Source organism: Xyrauchen texanus, chromosome 5 (genome assembly GCF_025860055.1).
Source record: "Xyrauchen texanus isolate HMW12.3.18 chromosome 5, RBS_HiC_50CHRs, whole genome shotgun sequence".
Taxonomy (NCBI): Eukaryota; Metazoa; Chordata; class Actinopteri; order Cypriniformes; family Catostomidae; genus Xyrauchen; species Xyrauchen texanus.
The window spans coordinates 28,521,808-28,543,994 of record NC_068280.1 but is presented as its reverse complement, the minus strand read 5'-3'; the positions used below and the strand labels follow the sequence as shown (position 1 = coordinate 28,543,994).

Below are 22,187 nucleotides of genomic sequence, written 5' to 3'. Positions count from 1 at the left end.
ACATTTTTTAGAATCCTAGCCCACATTCCCTCCAAGTTTAAATCTTTCTCACATAATTTCTTGATACAAGTTAGCGCTCCTTCCCCCAGACTCTGAAATAGCATGGAGTATTACACTGATGCCTCATGACCTTTTCCAAAAGCAGTATTCACCTCTACCAGAGTATCTGCCGCTTTTTCAAATGATCTCAACACTCCACTCTCATACAGGTCACTGAGTGTGGTAACCCCTCTCACAATCTACTCTGACCAGCAGAAAGGGGACTTATCAATACATAATTTTGGGTTCAGCCATGTGCTTGATGCAACATTAAAATACATGTCCAAATTAAACACTCTGGACACTTTTGTCCACACCGAGTGCAAATGCGACCAGGACTCTTCCTTGTGCTGGCCACCTGGCCAAACTGAGTAATCGAGGGGGTAAGGGCCTTGGTAAGAGAACCCAATGGTCATTCTGATTGAGCTTCAGAGATCATGTGTGGACAGCCATCACTGCAACACTCCACTGATCTGGGCTTAATGGCAGAGTGGTCAGATGGAAGCCGCCTCAGTGCAAAAATGCACCTAAAGGACATTCTAACTGTGAGAAACTAGATTCTCTGGTCTGATGAAAAAAAGATTGAACTGTTTGGCCTCAATTCAAAGCATCATGTCTGGAGGAAACCTGGCACTGCTCATCACCTGCGCAATACCCTCCCAGTGGTGAAGCATGGTGGTGGTAGCATCATGCTGTGGGGGTGTTTTTCAGTGGCAGGGACTGGAGGACTGGTCAAGGTTACAAATACAGAGATATCCTTAATGAAAACCTGGTCCAGAGCCTCAGACTGGGCCGAAGGTTCACCTTCCAATTAGACAATGATCCTATACACACAGCCAAGGCAATGCAAGTGTGGCTTAGGGATAACTCTGAATGTCCTTTAGTGGCCCAGCCAGAGCCATGACTTGAACCCAATTGGACATTTCAGTAGAGACCTAAAAATGGTTGTCCACTGACAGTTCCCATCCAACCTTACAGAGCTTGAGAGGATCTGCACAGAATGTTAAAAATTCCCAAATCCATGTATGCAAAGCTTGTCGCATCGTACCCAAAAAGACTTTGCTGTAATCGCTGCCAAAGGTGCTTCAACTGAGTTAAGGGTCTGAATACTTATGTCAATGTCATATTTAAGTTTTTTATTTTTTATAAATTTGTAGTTATCAAATATCTGGTTTTTGCTTTGTCATTATGGGGTATGGAGTGTAGATTGATGTAAAAAAGATTAATAATTTAAAGCATTTTAGCATAAGGCTGCAACATAAAAAAATTAAGGGGTCTGAATACTTTCTGAATGCACTCTATACTATCCCTGGCTTGATGAGGTATTTGTACAGCTATTTTCTAGTAATATAAATTATTGTGTGCAAAGTTGTGAAAAAGTCATGCGTGAAGAGTTGTTGCCTTCTCAAATATGGGTCTGATGCAAATGAGTTGACTTGAACACAGTTGGATAAGATCAAATTGGATACCATTGGACTCGGATAAGTCTCGTTTGTGCCTTGATCTTTTAAACAAGCTCAGAAAAATAAATAGCATGTTTTAATAACTCATCAGTCAGGCAGTGCTGTATAAACTCTTGGTAATTCCCAGGCATGATTTTCCTGGAATGCAGCAGACACAGGCATGTACACCACTTACATTTAAGGATGGACATTCCTTTATGCATTGAGCAAATATAAATGTAACTGAAAAACTGGTCTCAAATGTGCAGGGTACTTTTGGTACTGGCTTGTTCAGAAACACATATTGGATTTGGAAGAGTTTAAGGTTGAGTCAGTTTTTACATTCAATAGATCAGATATCAGCCAAGAGCCAAACAAAATTTACACACTACACTGAGAGAACACACACAGACACACACACACACACACACACACACACACTGTGGGGACCATGCCATAGTAAATGGTCTGAGTTTAGCTGTCAGACAAAGTCATTAGATGGTACAGTTCCATTAGCTGCCTCCAGCTCGGGCTCTTCTCTCAGGAGACTAACTGGTCTCTATCTGTTCGATGCAATGTCTTTATTCGAATTAGAGCTGCACCAAGGAATTGATAATTAAGTTAATTGACAACAAATTTAATTATCGATTAGTTGGATATGTGTGCCATGCACAAATAAACTCAGTGGTGAAAAATGTGTTTAAATGATAAAACTAATTTGAAAAATAACTTAAAAAATCACAAGCTTTCAGTTTAATGTGGGCTAGTTGCTGAATCATGTGTGTTGACAGAGTGCTTGTGCTCTGATGGGCTCGAGAGTTGTTTCTCACTAAGGCATAACTTAATTCCCAATTCACATAACCGTTTCTCTACCACAAGTGAGTCTCTGTTAAACTTTGCTGTGTTAGCGAGCTCGCATGCATCCATGTCAATCAAAAGAATTGCAACAGAGAGAGGGATCACAATCATTTTGATTTAATCTGTGCTGTTTGATAAACATTGGTTTTGGTCATCAGATTTTGGTTTATAATGCGATTGTGATGAGGAGGAGGGCAGGACCAGGGCATGAACACACATGCCCGACCCTGAATCTGGCTAATTAGCCGGGAGGGGGATAAAGACGAGGCAGAAATGCCATTTCAAGAGAGAGAGAGAGAGAGAGAGAGAGAGATACATGTATAAGCTGTGTGTATGTTAGAAATAAAAAAATAAAAATACAGGAAATCAAATTTTGCTTTTTTTTTTATCCAATTAAACAAGAATTGTTGAATATCTAAATAATCATTAGTTGCATCACTAATTAGAATGTAAAATTTGCTTATTCAAAAAGCAATGCCTCTGATATGTATATACACAGCTCTCTTGAATACTTGATTCTGATTGGTCAATTGCAGAATTCAACGGCCAGGTATTTCTGAGTAATGACCAAATCCGGGCACAAAGTGATCATTCACTGGCCATCTGGGTGTTATGTTATGTGCTCTTGTTCTCTCCAATCACACAGCCATTTCTACATGTAAAATAATAAATAAATCAATGTTTAATTTGCCTTTATTTGGCAAGTAGTCGTATAATAAGCAGGATAATGAACAGTCATGCAGTCAATATCGTAAAAAAACGATATTGGTTCATCAGAACTCCAGTGCAAACTGGATATTGCATTTAGTGTTTCTTGAGACTCTGGTCTCTTTTCACAATATAACAATTGAAGCTCTTGACCACCCTGTTGGGGTTTATTTAATGACTGGACATTATTCCCTACTTGGCTCTCTGCAAAGAAAATATATTTCTGAGCATGATTCCATCTGTTTATGTAGTTTAATCAGTTTAAATGTATTCCTATTGCAACTGCAGAGATGATGTTACATTTTACTAATCATGAATGTGTTATTTAATTCACATTATTATTATTTATTTTTTCAGATAATGTTTTTGCTATCAAATCTTGGGCAAAGAAGAAGTTTAGCTTCGACGACAGTCGTTTAGACAAAGCTTTTGGAATACCAGAGGGTTTTGACTATATTAACTGACCAAAACCCATACACTTTTTGATCTTAAGATTTTGTTTTACTGTTGTTCAATACATTTGTTTTGTTCCCCTACATTGTTTGATGCACACATATGTGACGTTTTGTTTATGACAAAGCATTGACTCGATAACATTTTGAAGAATTTGGTGGGCATTCTTGGGGGTTCCCATATCCTTTCAGTTTTAACCTTGTCTGATCCAAGATTGATTTGTAAGCATAAAAGTGTAAACAATTGTGAAAATGCTCTTGGTGTGAAAGTGGAGAAGGTGGTATGTTAACCCTTGGCAACTCTTGAGTCTTTCTGACTATTTGGACACCTGTTGAAAGAAAAACTAGTCCTGGGTTGAAGGGATAGTTTACTGAAAAAATTTAAATTCTCTTATCATTTACTCTCATGCCATCACAGATATGTATGACTTTCTTCTACTGAACACAAATTAAGATTTCTAGAAGATCTCTGCTCTGTAGGTAATTTCAGTGTAAGTGAATGGTGGATAGACCTTTCAAACTCCAAAAATCTGCATAATTTATGACTCCAGTGATTGAATGTCTTTTGAAGCGATGCAGTCACTTGGGGTGAGAATCAATACTTTTTACAGTAAATCTCCAATTTCACTTTAAGAATGTGTTTATATATATATATATATATATAAGCTCTTAATTATTTCTGTTTCTTACCCAGACCTATAATATTGCTTATGAAGACAGATTTAACCAGTGACTTTAATGAAGTCATTTAGATTACTTTTATGCTGCCTTTCTGTGATTTGTGGAGCTTGAACGATCTGGTCACCATTCACTTGCATTGTATGGACCTACAGAGCTTAAATATTCTTTGTTTGTGTTCAGCAGAAGAAAGTAAGTCATACACATCTGGGGTGTTTAAATTAGAGAATTGTAATTTTTTTGTGAACTTTCCCTTTAATGATTTGAGGCGCTCATCAAAGGCCAATTCAAGTTGATAAACAATGGGTTGAGTTTAAGAAATGTAACCACAGCTACTTGTGTTTGATGTATATGCCATTATTCTTAAAAATGTTTGACTTTGTAAAATGATTCCAGAGTTATTCCAGATGTACAGGGACACATTTTTTTTGTTTGTGTTTAAGTTTAGTGGGCTCACCTATTCACAAGGCATGTTTTCTACATACTTTAAGAAAATGTTGTTAATGATTCTGTGTAATCTGATTTAATAAAAGTGCAGTTATCAAACAAGCTGTTCTGCAGAATAATAATACTTTGAAAAAGTATACAGAAACCATTTGTTTTTGGGGATTTCATAAATGTTTGTGTAATAATATATTTATTACCGAATAGTTGGAATAGTTTTAAATATTTTATTAATGTAATATTAGTAATTTAAAGTAATATTGTAGTTTTAACATATCGATGATCCATGAAGTTATCCTTGAGTATCCAGTGAGTCTAGATCTGCCATACTACCATTAGCAATGTTACTGCATTTAGTAGGCCCAATGTGGGCATAAATCGAAGTGTTTTTTTGGTTGTATTTACACAGAATGCTTAATGCTGCTCAGGGGTGGCATAACTGCATTTAGACAGAAATTAAAATTGCATAATATTATGGATACATTTTTCAAATATAAAATTATACTTTAAATATGAAACTAAATTACGAAATATATGCTCTAACATGACAACAACAAAGTGTAAGGCTTCTATGGCATTTAATTTACATCGATCCAAAGCAGTATCAGAACTGCCTTTGATACTATATGGGCTGAGGTGGGTCAGAGCAAGCATAATTTAGACTGGCTTTTATGTGAGGCACTTACAATGAATTATTCTGTTACTTAAAACGTGGATTAAGTACTTGACATTCCTCACAGGTGAATAAAAATACAAGTCAATAACGGCTTGGCTGAGAGGGTTGAATTTATGTCCACGTCAAAAACATTTTTATAAACATTAACATAGACAAACTTTTGTTTAAATTTGGTAAGCTATTTTGTCTGTTGGACTTCCATGAACTGGAGTGCGTCTTCTCACAATTGTAAAACACACCTGTAGCAAAATAGCGCTCTTAGCAAACAGCTGTTATGAATCTGAGAAATAGGCCCCAGATGGAACAATGTGACATTTTATGCTGATGCTTGCTTATCTGCTTTGTATGTTTTCAGAACTGTCTTGAGCACATATTGTACTTGATAATAATGTTCTTCTGTAAATGAGAGGAAACGACCCCATTTATGGAGGATTGTGAAAGTTCAATACTGGGGTTGTAACCAGCCTTGTGTGACAAGAACCATATAAAACCCTTGATTGCTTTTAATAAATCGAGGAATTGCTTGTGACATTCTGTGTCCGTGTATTTCGTCCCACCGGTGAATTCATCTCCTGATCGAAGAGTGAATGTGAGCAAGGCAGAATAAAGCGTCTGCGATCACATTTTTGTTTGCTGTTTACACAGTCTAGTGCTGTCACAGAGACCAGTAAGATATCTCAGGACACTTATTTTAGTGATATCTTTCAAGGAGAAGGAACTTTTTCTACATACCATTCCATTAAAAAGAATCGTGCACAGCACCTTTAATATTATTCTAATATTCTTTTTGTTGTGTCTACAAAAAAGGGAATATCTTTGAATATTTGCATACCTAAATCCATTTTATTTTGTTAATCCCCTTCAATCTACTTGTAAATATCAAGAAAGAAAACGTAATCTCATAGTTTGTTTATCTGTGTTCTATGCTATGTTTAAAGGATCCGTTCCCATGTGGTACGTTTCGGCTGTGTCCGAAATCACCCCCTATCTTCTGTATAGTGCACTATTTTGGGTGTCGGCCATTTTGTAGTAGTGGCCCAATTCGTTCCCTACATTTCGTTCCTTTCATTTGTTCACTCTTTCTAACCCACAATGCATGTACACGCATTATCTTTCCCCACGCGTTTTCTGGCATCTCCCGCTACTGATATATTTAGACATATTTAGAATGATTGGACGAAAGTTGTCTATACATCACCAGCTTGACGACACCTTCTGATTGGATGGTTGTCGAATTCTATAACTTCGGACACTTTGTCCGGACAGTAGAAAAACTATTTTTCCTTTTTATTAAAAGTAAATGGCTGAATAAATGTACTGGAAAGAAAATAGTTAGATATTTGACATCACTGTTCTGAACAATAATGAGTTATAATTATTTGACAAACCGATTTTGCCTGGCTCCCACATCTATGGTTTCACTGTCTGCCAAATATAATAATATATCAAGATAACCACCACTTCCCATGAGAGAATATGTATTTTTTGTAACCAACTATTTCAGACTTTTCTGGGAATGCTGTGGAAAAGAAATATATTTGTGTTTATGTTTTGTGTACATATTGCATAGAGATGGAATGTAAAGAAATTCAGTTTTAGATAGAAAGAAGACCATATGGACATTTTTATTTTTATACTGAAAATAAATTACTCTGGTCAATTGCCTATAATTACAGAATCACCCATTTATCTGAAGAGGAAAAAAGTATTTAAAAAAAATAAATAAAATTATACAGTTGTTAATCTTCATAGGGGAGAAAGCTTAAATTTGAAGCAAAGCAGCAGTAATGTATTTTTTTTTATTATTTTTTTTTTTAGCAAAGCCCTGACTGCAATATTGCTAAGTACAGTTAATTGATAGTAAACCACCCTTGGAACTGAAAATATTTCAAGGTAATTTATTCAATTTAAAGCAGAACTTGAATTGATTGAATAATATATGGAGACGGATGCTTTATTATAATTTTAAGACAGCAAGGTTGGAAAGCATAATTTTTAATTTGCACTTGACCGTATATTTCTTACTTTTCTGTGAGCTAAGAAATGTAAAAACTTCAATTATTTCTTACCATATACCTACAAACTGAAACATATTTTAGTCCTTTTTCTACCATAAATCTACACATTCACTTTAACTTTATAGTGGAAAAAAAGGACTTACATATTGAGCTGTTTCTCACCCACATCTGAAGACATGGATTATTTTAATACTGCCTTTGTGCTTTTTGGACCTTCTGAGTTTTAGTCACCATTCACTTGCATTGAATGGACCTACAGAGCTGAGCTATTCTTAAAAAAATCTTCAGTTTTGTTCTGCAGAAGAAATAAAGTCATACCATACACACCTGGGTTGGCATGAGAGTGAGTAAATGATTAGAGTTTTCATTTTTGGGTGAACTATCCCTTTGTTCTAATTGTTAATTCGAAATTATTTATTTTTTTATAAATATGCCATTTACTTTACTTTTCATGTCTTGATATGAAGTTTGCTACACAAACACACATCTTGATAATTTGTTACACAAATTATCTGAATGTGTTTTATTGCAGATTTGAAAGGCCCAATTTCACACCCCACATGCACTCGGACCTTCATTTCACACAACCATTAACACCTCCTGCAACCCCCCTCCTGCTATACTACCTGCACTCAAGATCTGTGAGGACGATGTGTGCCCTGTCTTTCGGAAGCAAAGGTCAAGGAAGTCTCCAGGTCCAGATGGCATCTCACCAACGTGCCTTCGTTCCTGTGCTAACCAACTGGCCCCCATCTTCACTCAGATCTTCAATAGATCAGTGGAGCAGTGTGAAGTCCCATGCTGCTTCAAATGCTCCGTTATTATCCCCATCCCTAAGAAACCCAAAATCACAGGACTTAATGACTATAGACCTGTCGCCCTGACATCTGTGGTCATGAAGTCATTTGAGAGACTGGTGTTGGCCCACCTGAAGGACATCACTGGACCCTTTCTGGACCCCCTTCAATTTGCTTATCGAACAAACAGGTCTGTGGATGATGCAGTCAACATGGGTTTGCATCATGTCCTGCAACATCTGGACAGACCGGGGACATACGTAAGGATCCTTTTTGTGGACTTCAGCTCGGCTTTCAACACAATCATACCAGATATACTCCGGACTAAGTTAAACCAACTCCCTGTTCCCACCTCTACCTGTCAGTGGATTACCAGCTTTCTGACGGACAGGCAGCAGCTTGTGAGGCAGGGAAAATTAACTTCCACCACCTGTACCATCAGCACTGGTGCCCCCAGGGATGTGTGCTCTCCCCACTACTCTTCTCCCTGTACACCAATGACTGCACCACCAAGGACCCCTCTGTCAAGCTCCTGAAGTTTGCAGACGACACCACTGTCATCGGCCTTATCCGAGATGATGATGAGTCTGCATATAGAAAGGAGGTTGAACGGCTGGCTTTCTGGTGCAGTCAAAACAACCTGGAGCTGAACACGCTCAAAACAGTGGAGATGATTGTGGACTTTAGGAGGAACACCCCATCATTGTCCCCCTCACCATTCTAAACAGCACTGTGGCAGCAGTGGAGTCATTCAGGTTCCTGGGCACTACCATCTCACAGGACCTGAAGTGGGAGATACACATCGACTCCATTGTGAAAAAGGCCCAGCAGAGGTTGTACTTCCTTCGCCAGCTGAGGAAGTTCAACCTGCCACCAGTGCTGCTGAAACAGTTCTACTCAGCAGTCATTGAGTCTGTGCTCTGCACTTCAATAACTGTCTGGTTTGGTGCAGCAACGAAATCAGAAGACTACAAAGGACAGTTCGGTCTGCTGAGAGGATTATTGGTTGCCCCCTGCCCCCCCCCCTTCAAGAACTATACACTTCCAGAGTTAGGAAAAAGGCTGGTAAAATCACCCTGCCCACTACCTTTTTGAACTGTTGCCTTCTGGCCGGCGCTTCAGAGCTCTGAACACCAGAACCGTCAGACACAGGAACAGTTTTTTCCCTCAGGCCATCCATCTAATGAACAATTAAATTGCCCCATTGAGCAATAATGATGTGCAATACAGTTTAATTTTAATTTTAATTTGTATTATCCAACATATCCACTTCTGCCATTACTTACATTGCTCTACATAATATACTGTTTTTTGTTCTTTATATACAGATTGTATTAGATTTGCACTACGTGTGTGTGTATGTGGGTATGTATGAAGGTGAGTGTATGTCCGTATATGTATAATTATTTATATTGTGTTCTTTTTTGTTTTTAATTACCTATGTCTTGCTGCTGTTTTTGGTATTGTTGTAGACTGGAAGCTCCTGTCACCAAGACAAATTCCTTGTATGTGTAAGCATACTTGGCAATAAAGCTGATTCTGATTCTTCTGATTTTGATCATTTAAACACTAGTTAAACGCTCTAAATGATTAAAAAATAATTGCAGAATTAATGTTAAGAAGTTAAAAGAAGTGTCAAATTATGTTACATATCTTACATTGAGCTGTATGGAATATAATGTATAGTAAATAGGTCTATCAAATGTGTTTTATAGGACATAAAAGAGCAAAAACACAAGTTCAAACTGCGGTGTTACATCGCCCCCCCTCCCTCCCCCCATTTTAATATGAATCGACAAAGCTGTAAACAACTTATTTAAATGCATTTGATAGTTTTGTCTTGTCTAATGTTAACCATTTCAAATTCGCACAGAACTTGGAACTTAGTTTGTTTTTCTGCAACACGAAATGTCGAAAGTACTTCCGGCTATGCTTCTGCGAAGAATTAAACAAACCTCACAAGTAAACAGTTGTTGTTGCGGTGTACGTCCTGTAAGTCTTTTGGTTTTTGAGATGTGGGAGCACAACATAACGGATCTTAAAAGGACAATATTCAGGTGCCCATTCCTTCCTTGATAGAATGTTGCGAGGAGGATTTAAAGAAGTGGCTTTGATCGAGACAGCGGGATGTTCATGTATTGCAGGACCTCATGTAGTCATGCAGCTGCAATAATGTGGAAGTAAATAAAAAAGATGATGGTTGTATTTTTATTGTTCTTGTTGTTATTACTATTATTATAATAATATTAATACTGATTATTGTTGTTTTTAGTTGTGGTAATAGTATCACCTGAGCTCAGCCAGTGTTTTGCTATATTACACAAATTAGATCATTAGTTTCTCTCTGAATGCAGGTAGAGAATGCAGTCAGGCAGTGCAAGACAGGCATGTCATGTACTGATGTCCAAAGGAAGTGGAATTCATGTGTGAGGAAGAATGTAGGGTTGAGGAAGGCAAAGTATATAGACTTTAAACACCACAGACCATGTCACACTTATCCAGGACCATCAATATCAGCTCCAGGTATCACAACACTCCCCAAAATGTTTAGGACACATACAGATGTATACAGTCATGTTTATTAATCTGTGATGGCCCCCCTGTTTCAGCTAGAGACAAATGTTCTTCTTCAGCAATGTTTTAGAGCAGATGTGGACAGCAACAAGTCAGGTCTAAGCCAACAGGATTCAGAGATGCCCCATACTGAACACAGCATAATGCAAAGTTGTATGAAGTGAAATATGTTTTATGAGGCCTACATAGCAGCTATGCTGATGGAAGAAACCAGGTTCCAAAGTGCTTCACAGTTATGGTACGATGCCAGAAAGCTGTGTCTAACTGTCAGCAGAGCTAAGAAAGTCCCTAAACAGAGTACTACTAACACAAGACAATTCCTGATTTAACATTTGTACCCAACTTTCAGTGGAAATAGTGCCACAAAATATGGACATGAAAACAAGAGTAATGTCATCAAACGCATGGAGAGCCAGGGGTATGCTGTGGAGAGGAGAGGCCTGGTGGTGCACTCTGACCATCCTTGGCTGGGAGCTGGCCCAGATGGGATTCTTGACTCAACACAGCTCCTGGTAGTCAAATGTCCCTTCAAGAGCCCTTCCGAGAGTTTCTGAGTCGCCCTCGTGGTGATATCAAATGCTTGGGTGATGGACAGTATGTCATTCTTCCCAATGGAAAGGATGGATACTAACTTCAGGTGGGTAAAAAATTATTTTTACAACAAATTATTAGCAGTAATTGTACTTGTACATAGTAACAACACATTTTATTGTGAAGTCATATTAATAAAACTTTTGAGCAGGGTAATTTTATCTTCCTTCAGATCCAACTGACCATGATTTGTCTGGGTCTACATAGCTGCAAGCTGGTCATCTGGACTCCTAGAAATGGACTTTCCATTTGACAAAGACTATGCTGAAGCACAACAGTTGCAGAATTTGTACTTTTTCACATGCTTCTATGGTTGATATCCTTGAACAACAGGTGTATTCCTTTAAAATCCTTTAAAAACAGCATGTATTTCTGTTCATCAACAGTATTCTGACATATATCCTTGATGTATTTCTTAGATATCTCTTATATGATATGTCTCTGGCATGGTGTTTTGCCTTGATGAGTTAAATATCTTTGGAGCTTGTATTTTCTTTCATTAATCAAATGATAATGTGAAGGAACAAACAAGGCCACCTCATTGTAAGGGTTTGCTGAAATGGAGGTGAAAAGTAAAAGGTATATGGTGAGGACAAGGCTGTTTGTCTCTTACACAAATGTCTCTAAGTTGATGTGTTCTTACCATGAACTATGACATATGTCCAAAATATGTGGAGTTACCAGCTGATGTATGGTTTTTAAAAATAGATAGGCGGGGGATTTTCCACCAATATTTAATTAATGAAGGAAATAAAACATATTGGTGGCGAGGGAAAGAGACAAGGGCAATAATCCCATTGGTCAGAGATAGTGGGTAAAAGATAACAAAAGGTATATAACTGAGAACTTAGGAGGATAAAGTCAGGACAGACTGCTGGCTGGACTCATGTTTGTTGGTGCTCAATAAACTACAACTTTGGCATCTGGAACTCAAGACTCCGAGAGTTTTCTTACAACTTAGAGAGATTCATCGCGATTTTCCACGACATATTACTGGCGACCACTGAAGGGACGGCAGTGAGGTTGTTTAAGTAAGTTTATTTAAAAGAAGGTAGAAAAAGCCTGGGGGTGAGTCGAGAAGCGACGGCATGTGAAAATTCCCGGTTAGGTGCATTTATTCAAGGTTTTGCCAGAAGAGTGGCTGAAAATCCTGTACAGGTGAAAATCCTAACACGGGTGGAGAAGTGAAAAGTTATTTATTGCAGTGTTTGACGGAACCCGGACTGCAGAAAACGGGGAATTGTTGAATTGTGCATGTTTGAGATAATGAATAATGTGCATGACTAACTATGTTGTTGGTGCATGTGTGCTTATGGTACTAATTATGCTGTTTTTGTGCTTATTCAAATGCATGATTACAGTGTTGATGATGTATTGTGTGCAGAGGCAGAATAATACAGAGAATCAGGTGCAAAAAGGAAATGCTAAATAAGAGCAAGAGTGGGAAAAATTAATTTGAACAGTGAATTGAATATAATAATTGTTGAACAAATATAAAGACACAAAACTGCACCTGCTTCTCTGATGTCTCCCTGCCTTGCTCTCGCTCATTGATTGGCTGAACGGACAGCCCCATGAGTGAGAGGAAGGGGAGATTTAGAGGAGAAGAGAGAATAATTGGGAAAAAAGATAAAGAAAAGGCAAAATGTTTTCCATTGCAGTGAACAAGACTAGAGAATATGCAGAGACAAGCAAGTTTTGTAAGGTTTGGAGATCAACACATATCTGAAGAATTGGAAAGAGCGCTGATAGAGTCAAAGGGAATCAGCGATCATTTTTGGAAAGAATCAGAGTACATAGATTACACAGGGCAGAAGAGAAAATTAAATGTAAAAAAGGAGTTAATGAGAACCTTAACTGTGGTGGTGAATTTAGAAGAAATAGAACAGGAGTGGCCATTTGTTAACTGGTTGGATATTGCGGTTAGGAATATAAATCCTAAACCATTTGTGGATCACATAACTACACTGTAAAACAGGCCATAGAGATGAGGTGGATATATATACAGGGGACATCTGAAAGTGTCAGTCAGGGAGGTGAATATTCCTTACTTGAAATCTGAAGTGGCTCATTATTGGAAGACGTTGGAAGAGCCAGTAGGTTTGCCAGTAACTATTTTAAGAAATGTGGCCATGGAAGTTACTAGTGTATTAAGAAAAGTGGAAAGAGAAAGTAATGTGATATTCTATAAAAATGACAGCCGAGAAAGAGTACCCGCAACCACAATTGAGGGAACAATTGAGAGATTTGAAGTAAGGATTTATTTAGACTACCCAACAGAAATAAAGCAGGCATGGGTGGAAATATATGAAAAATAGTTAAATAACCACCAAAGGTTTGGATAGGGAAACATAGATATGCATGATATAAAGCAGAATGCAAAACTTAAGTGTGTATTGCTAATAAAGACATAGATAATGATGCATTACTTATGTGAAAGCAAAGTATTGCTTATGCTGAAATTAATATGTAACTGTAAGGACCTCCTCCAAGGGACGACACTTGACACAGCGGCTCAGAGGTGAGGTTCTTTATTCTCTTTTAACTACAACGTGCACAGAGCACTTTTAAACAGTCAGTTTTGACCACACACAAACACAGTAATTGGTATGCCACTCTCTCTCCCATGGAGGCCCTCTGGCTGCCTTTTATGCCGCTCTCCCCGTGCTCACTGAAATTAGAGACAGGTGTTAGACATAATCTAGCTCAGGTGTAAGCGCCCTTACCGCTTTCCTCTCCCAGACGGGCGCTTGACCACGCCCCCGCTGCCACATACCCCCACCGCCCGACTCAGGCCGGGGCACCATCCGGCCTGTCTACCACTCCCCCCCCATTTCTGGAGAGGAAGTCATCTGCACCCCCGGTCTGTGGACCACCTTGAATTTAAAGGGCTGGAGGGCCAGATACCAACGGGTGATCCGGGCGTTAGTATCTTTCATGCGATGGAGCCACTGCAGTGGGGCGTGATCCGAGCAGAGGGTGAAGGCCCGCCCCAGCAGGTAGTAACGGAGGGTGAGGACCGCCCACTTGATGGCCAAACACTCCTTTTCCACGGTGCTGTACTTAGTCTCCCTTAAGGAGAGCTTACGGCTAATGTACAGCACCGGGCGCTCCTCCCCCTCCACCACCTGAGAGAGTACGGCCCCCAGCCCTCTGTCTGAAGCGTCCGTCTGCAAAATAAAAGGGAGAGAAAAGTCAGGTGCATGAAGAAGCGGCCCCCCACAAAGTGCGGCTTTAATCTGCATAAACGCCTGTTGGCACTGCTCCAACCATTGGACCGGATCTGGAGCCCCCTTTTTAGTGAGGTCAGTCAGCGGGCTGGTGACGTCTGAATAATTAGGCACAAATCTCCTATAATAGCCAGCCAGCCCCAGGAACTGCCTCACCCCCTTTTTGGTCTTGGGTCTAGGGCAAGTCGCAATCGCCGCGGTTTTGTCAATTTGGGGACGCACCTGGCCATGACCCAAGAGGAACCCCAGATACCGTACCTCCACACGCCCAATCGCGCACTTCTTAGGGTTTGCCGTGAGCCCCGCTCGCCGCAGCGATCTCAGGACGGCCCTCAGATGTTGCATGTGCCGCTGCCAATCATTGCTGTAAATGATAATATCATCCAAATAGGCAGCGGCGTGCGGTCTGAGGATCCGATCCATGAGTCGCTGAAACGTGGCTGGTGCTCCAAACAAACCGAAAGGAAGCATCACAAATTGGTGTAATCCAAACGGCGTAGTGAAGGCCGTTTTTTCACGGGACATTGGTGTCAAGGGGATCTGCCAATAACCCTTTGTTAAATCCAAGGTCGAATAAAATCGAGCAGTACCTAACCGATCGAGCAGTTCATCAACACGGGGCATTGGGTACGCGTCAAATTTAGACACCGCGTTAACTTTTCTGTAATCCACACAGAATCGAACAGACCCATCACTCTTGGGAACAAGAACAACCGGGCTGGACCAATCACTGTGGGATTCCTCTATTACGCCCATATCAAGCATCGCATCTAATTCCTCCCGAACTATTTTCTTTTTATGTTCGGGTAAGCGATAGGGCCGCGCCCGGCTTGGTCTCGATGTGGTGCTGTATGATGTCTGTTCGGCCCGGTAGAGGGGAAAACACATCCGCAAATTCCTTTTGTAATTCGGAAACCTCTGTGAGTTGCCGCGGTGAGAGTTGGTCTCCACAAGTAACCGGAGTGTTAAGATTGTAGTTTTTGTTTACCTCTGGTCCGAGCTCCGCCCTCTCCGGAACTACCGTGGCCAACGTCACAGAGGCCGCCTCCTCCCTCCATAATTTCAGGAGGTTGAGGTGATAGATTTGACGTCGCCCCTCTATCGGTACGTTTAACTTCATAATCGAGATCCCCTACTGGTCGTGTGACCTCAAAGGGTCCTTGCCACTTGGCGAGTAATTTAGAGCTTCGATGTTGGGAGTAATACGAGTACCTTATCTCCCGGTGTAAATTCCCGTAGCCGAGCACCCCTGTCATACAGCCGGCGTTGGCGTTCTTGAGCTTGGAGCAAATTCTCCTGTGTTAGTCGCCCCAGTGTGTGGAGTTTTGCTCTAAGATCGAGAACGAACTGAATTTCATTTTTGCTATTAGAAGGTCCTCCTCCCACGCTCGCGGATGACATCCAGGACACCGCGGGGCGTCGCCCGTACAGCAGCTCAAACGGGAGAACCCTGTGGAGGCTTGTGGGACCTCTCGTACTGCAAACAACAGGGGTCTAGCCACTTATCCCAATTTCTAGCGTCATCGTGTACGAACTTACGAATCATGTTCTTGGGCGTTTTATTAAATCGTTCCACTAGGCCATCAGTCTGCGGATGGTAAACGCTAGTGCGAATCGATTTAATGCCCAAGAGCTCGTAAAGTTCGCGAAGTGTTCGTGACATAAAAGTCGTGCCTTGATCGGTGAGGATTTCTTTCGGAATCCCCACCCGGGAGATTATCTTGAAGAGTGCCCCTGCAACACTACGTGCGGAGATGTTGCTCAGAGGCACTGCTTCCGGATATCACGTCGCATAATCCACTAGGACTAACACGAAGCGATGTCCGCGTGCTGACCGTTCTAATGGCCCGACGAGGTCCATCCCAATTCTTTCGAAGGGGACCTCGATTAATGGTAGAGGGTGCAATGGCGCTTTTGGGGTGGCCGGTGGATTTACCAACTGACATTCACGGCACGCCGCACACCACCTGCGGACGTCACCGCCAATGCCCGGCCAATAGAAACAGGCTATTAGACGGAGAAGTGTTTTCTGTTCCCCTAGGTGACCGGCCATAGGATTATAGTGAGCCGCCTGGAAAACCATTTCCCGGCGGCTCCGTGGAATCAATAATTGTGTTACTTCCTCCTTTGTTTGAGCGTCCTGCGTCACTCTATATAACCGATCTCTAATCATGGCAAAATATGGGTATGCAATGGCGATGCCCGGCCTGAGCTGTTGACCATCAATTACTCTCACTTGGTCAAGAGCATGTTTAAGGGTTTCGTCCCACGACTGCTCTAGAGGGAAGTCCCCATCAGAGAATTCCCTGAGAGGAGGGGCGGCCACCTCGCCCCTTCCCTCGTCATTCCGAGCAGCCGAGGACGGCCCCGGCTCCGCCTCCCCTGCCAAAGCATCGCACACCACACACCTCTTTATGCAGGACCCATCCGCACAAATACCCTCTAAAACATCTTTAAAATTCGCCAATCGGTACCCAAGATTAGCGGATGGGTGAGGCGGGAACTAACCGCTGCCTCCACACTATGTTTTTTTCCCTGAATTTAATCGCCAAAGTCACCATGGGATACTTGTGAACATCCCCATGCACACACCTCACCCTCACCAGTTTAGCTAAACTCAAAGCCCCGGGTTGAACCAAGCGTTGGTGGATGGTGGTCTGATTGCAGCCGGTATCCAGCAAAGCTTGGTAAATACCCCCCCTGATCCTTACCGGAATCCGGTATGCTCCAGCCCGATAGGGGGCAGCCTGCGGGATGTCGGAGACCCGCACCACCGCCCCCACCTCCATCAGTGGACACTGATCCCGGAAGTGGTCCGGGTCCCCGCACCTCCAACAGGCCGGCCCAGGCGTTGCGGCCGCACTTGTGCTGGCGGGCGCCCCCACCTGAGGGGGAGAGCGGCTGAAAGACGGGGAATGGGAGGGTACATTCTCCCAAGGCCGGGAAGCTGGTCTCTGGAACCCTCCACGCCTGTGCGGGGCAGGAACGGGCCCTGGGGAGAGAACAGAAGGAGAGAACAAAGGGGAGGGGGCGAGGGCAGGGGCAGACACAAGGGAAGGGGAGAGAGAGAGAGAAGAAGAAGGCTCGTCTGCCCTCCGGATCGCCGCCAAATGGTCCTCCGCCAGCTGAACAGCTTCCTCCAGCGACGCCGGGCGGTGGCACTGGACCCACTCCGCCGTTCTCCTGGGCAGCCGCTGCGCGAATTGTTCCAGCACCACCTGAGCGATGACTCCCTCGACGTCGCGGTCCCCCGCGAGCAGCCACCGCCGACAGGCGTCCCGGAGCCGTTGAGCAAACGCGAACGGGCGATCAGACTTCTCTAACTTCATGCCTCGGAAGAGCTGGCGATTCTCTTCCGGGCTCCGACCGACCCGTTGCAGAATGGCCCTCTTCAGGTCAGAGTAAACCAGGAGATTTGTCGCTGGTATTTGTTGTGCCGCGAGTTGAGCTTCCCCGGACAGGAGAGGAATTAGGCGGGCTGCCCACTGTTCGGGCGGCCAGCCCCAGATTTCAAACAAGTCGAGGAAGGCCTCAGGATCATCTGCTGCCCCCATCTTCTGTAACGTGGGCGGGGGAAGCGTAGCGCGGGTGTCCGGGGTCGCGGCTGTGGCCGGCTCCGTCTCCTGGCTGAGGAGGCTCCGGATGGCGAGCCGGTCCTCTGCCTGAGCCCGCATGATCTCGAAAAACCGCCGATATTGGTCCTGCCGGAGCTCAAGCAGGGATTGCTGGTGGCCTTGATGCAGCGTCGTGAGGGACTGGAGGACTTCTGCCAGCTGGGAGGACTCTATGGGGCGACTTTGCTCCATGCTTGGAACGTAACTGTCCCGGGTTTCGGCACCAGTGTAAGGACCTCCTCCAAGGGACGACACTTGAAACAGCGGCTCAGAGGTGAGGTTCTTTATTCTCTTTTAACTACAACGTGCACAGAGCACTTTTAAACAGTCAGTTTTGACCACACACAAACACAGTAATTGGTATGCCACTCTCTCTCCCATGGAGGCCCTCTGGCTGCCTTTTATGCCGCTCTACCCGTGCTCACTGAAATTAGAGACAGGTGTTAGACATAATCTAGCTCAGGTGTAAGCGCCCTTACCGCTTTCCTCTCCCGGACGGGCGCTTGACCACGCCCCCGCTGCCACAGTAACCAAACATGAAAAGCATAATGCATGATAAAGCAATAGTTAGAAAAATGAATGTATTAGTTTAGACACTTATAACCATGCTGTATGTATAAGAAATAAGCAATGTATAATTATGTTAACCAGATCAGACTTTGTACCCAAGTTGTATGTATAAGAAGTAAGTGATGTATAACCACTTCTAAGAAAAGTCTTGTAATTCACAAAATAAGATTGTACTAACAAACATAAAGCATGAATAAACAAATAGTTGGTTTTGAGAAGAAATAAAGTGAAACCATATAAGCAATAAAAGAAGGAACATAAGCAAATAATAAAATAAAAGTATAAGAAAAAATATGAGTTGGGGCTTCCGGTAACGTCATGGTTGGAACAACAGGTTAGAGACGAAGCTCCGTCAGAAAAAAGATAGAAAACAGTGACAACTGTGTATATATATATATATATATAAAGCTTTCAGGGTGGAAAATAGCCCATGAACAAGATGACTACTTCATCGAAAATGAGAGGACAAGGAAAGACAGGACAGTTGAAAGAATCCGACAATAAACCACCGAACACGAACAGCGCTATCTTAGATGCTACTAGCCGCGAGGAGCAGGTAGCACGTGAGGGCGAAATGTCTTTGATTCAAGAAATGAGAAAACTTAGCGAAGAAAACAGTCAGGGACATAAACAACAAAAGACCCTTGAGCGCTTGGAAAAGACTGTGACAGATATTAAGGAGCAGCTCGGTGACCATCAGCAGAAGATCGGTGAGCTGGAGGGGAGAGTGAGCGAGGTGGAAGATGCAGGTGCAGGGCAGCACCATGTGATGCGGTACCCGTTTCAACGTGAAAAACAACTCACAGCTGTTTGTGATGATTTACAAAACAGGTTGAGGAGAAATAACCTTCGAATATTTCAAATACCAGAGGAAAGTGAACAGAGATGCGGTGGAGTTTGTGAAAGCCCTGCTTCCCAAAGTACTGACATTACCACCTAATTTGGACATTCAAATCGAAAGAGCGCACCGCTCACTTCAGTCCAAACCGACAGATCCAGCGGCTCCCCCCAGATCAATCATTGTGAGATTCCTTGACGCAGCGGTGAAAGATATTGTTTTGCAGCAAGCATGGAGCCAAGGAAAGGTGATGTTTCAAGACAAGAGGATTTTCTTCGATCAAGATTACTCTCCTGAGCTACAAAAGAAGCGAGCTAAGGTTCACGCAGTCATCAAACAGCTAAAGCAGAGGGGCATTCAGGCAAAGTGCCTGTATCCAGCACGACTGAAAGTCAAGATGGACTCGGGAGAAAAAAACGTTCCCCTCGCTGACAAACGCCGCGGAAACTTTGAGAGAGATGGGTGTAGAGGTGCAGTGTGGGGAGAAAGAGCGCATCAAAGAGAAACTAACTGGAGGATGGAACATCAGCGCGAAGAGGAGGAGAACCAACATGTTGGCGACAGCGGACTTAAAGGCTTTGATTCAGGAGGAAGATGAGGATGAGTGAGTAGTTGGAGGTATATAACACCTACAATTTATTTCAGCGTTAAAGGGCTGCTAAAGGTACACACAACGTTGAGTGCATATGAACAATTCATAGACTGAAAGCAATAACAGCATAATACAAAAAAAAAAAAGTTGTCACACATGGTTTAAAAAAAAAAAGGAAAAAGTTCTGACGGACTCTTGATGTCTACATGAGTGGTTCACACTCACTAAGACCTTTTTTACATGTTAGTGTAATACTGGTCATTATTGCACACTGGGTGCTTTTCACCACAGAGGGATTAGGTCACCACTCTCTGTCCCATTTATCATCGGGGGTCAGACATGGTTATAGTTTATTGTCTGTGTCTGACTGGAAATGTGGAAGTTCTGTTCTATGTTCATAATGTTATTGTTTTGTTTTATCTGAGGCAGGTTGCACTTTTTTTTTGTTGTTTAACTTTGGAGTTAAATAATTTTATTTGTTTTTGTCTAACAGATGCTTATGAGAGGTTTGGGATGTGTTACATGAATCAGTATAAATACAATGATGGCATTACTTAATTACCTACAACATAAAAGTAATAAACAACCCAATTAAAAGAAAAAAAAGATACTGGGACAGTTGAAGACAATGCAGTGCTCTATAACCTTACTTCAAGAAACCCACCTCACAGAAACAGAACACCAAAAATTAAAAAGAGAATGGGTGGATCAGGTTTACAGTAGCTCTTATGGGAAACGGAAAAAGAGAGGGGTAGCTATATTATATAGTAGGTCTGTGTACTTTCATTGTGAAAAGGTTTTCCAGGATACAGAGGGTCGATATGTTATGGTCATAGGAAGGATTGCTGGTTTTAAATTAACTATTTTGAATGCTTATGCACCAAATGAAGATTGTCCAAAATTTTTCAAAAAGCTTGCACATTTGGTAGCAGATCATGGGGAAGGTTTTTTTTTTTTTAATGGGGGGGGGGGACTTAAATTGCATACTGAATAATAGAATGGATAAATTACCATCATCCTCAAAACCTCTAAGCAGAATGTCGAAAAGTCTAATGAATATTATGAAGGAATTAGGGTTGATAGATGCTTGGCACTACCTTCATCCAAAAGAGAGAGACTTCACCTTTATGTCACAAGTGCATGGAAGCTACTCACGGCTGGATCACTTTTTGGTGTCCAAAAAAGACACATACCGAGTTATAAATTGTGTTATTGAGCCAATAACCATTTCAGATCATAGCCTAGTACAAATGACACTTGATTTGGGATTGGAGCCGTGTATGAAGTATTGGAGAATTAATGTTTCATTATTGACAGATGTTAATATAAGAGAAGAAATAAGGTCAGCAATAATGGAACATTTTGCTTTGAACGACAATGGAATGGTCTCACCTACGGTTTTATGGGAAGCAGGAAAAGCCACAATAAGGGGAAAAATAATATCTATAGGATCAAAGTTAAAGAAAGACAGACTTAAAAAACAAGTAGAATTAGAAACTGAAATTAAGAGATTGGAAAATGTACATAAGCGAAGGGGAAAACAAGAAGTATTTAATAAACTTAAAGACAATAGAGCCACGCTAGATGAGATTCTGACCTATAAGGCAGAGGGTGCCCTTAGGTTTATCGATAGAAAATCGAAAAGCACAAGCTAGTCGAACAATTTCTAAAATTAAACAACCCCATTCCAACGATGTCGAAACTAGTCCAAAAGCAGTAGCAAATACCTTTGCCAAATATTATGAACAATTATATAAGTGTCAACATCAGGAATTGAAAGAAGAAAAAATACATGATTTCTTTAAAAATCTTAAATTAGACAAGCTGACGGCAGATGAAGCCTCTGCGTTAGTAGAGCCAATTAGAGAAAAGGAGGTGAAACAAACAATTATTAAATTAAAAAATAACAAAATGCCAGGAATAGACGGGTTTTCAGGAGAATATTATAAAGTGTTTGTTGATGACCTCACTCCGGTATTATGTAAGTTATATAATTATGTGTTAAATTCAGGGAATCCTCCAGAGTCATGGTCTGAGGCTATCATCACAGTCCTGCATAAGGAAGG

The 22,187-nt window shown here is 41.7% G+C and overlaps 1 protein-coding gene across 3 annotated transcripts in view; it reads left to right on the top strand.

The window, feature by feature from the left end:
• mnd1 (meiotic nuclear divisions 1 homolog (S. cerevisiae)) overlaps positions 1-7,992 on the top strand; it is a 104,985-nt gene extending 96,993 nt beyond the window's left edge. For 2 of the 3 annotated variants that reach the window (XM_052126365.1, XM_052126367.1), the window contains exon 8: positions 3,405-5,819. In XM_052126365.1, coding sequence (XP_051982325.1) covers positions 3,405-3,511 — 107 coding nt within the window. In that variant the 3' untranslated portion in view covers positions 3,512-5,819. Of the gene's footprint in view, positions 1-3,404; positions 5,820-7,847 lie in introns of those variants that run through there. The other variant, XM_052126366.1, reaches the window with a different exon arrangement.
• Positions 7,993-22,187: the final 14,195 nt, after the last annotated feature.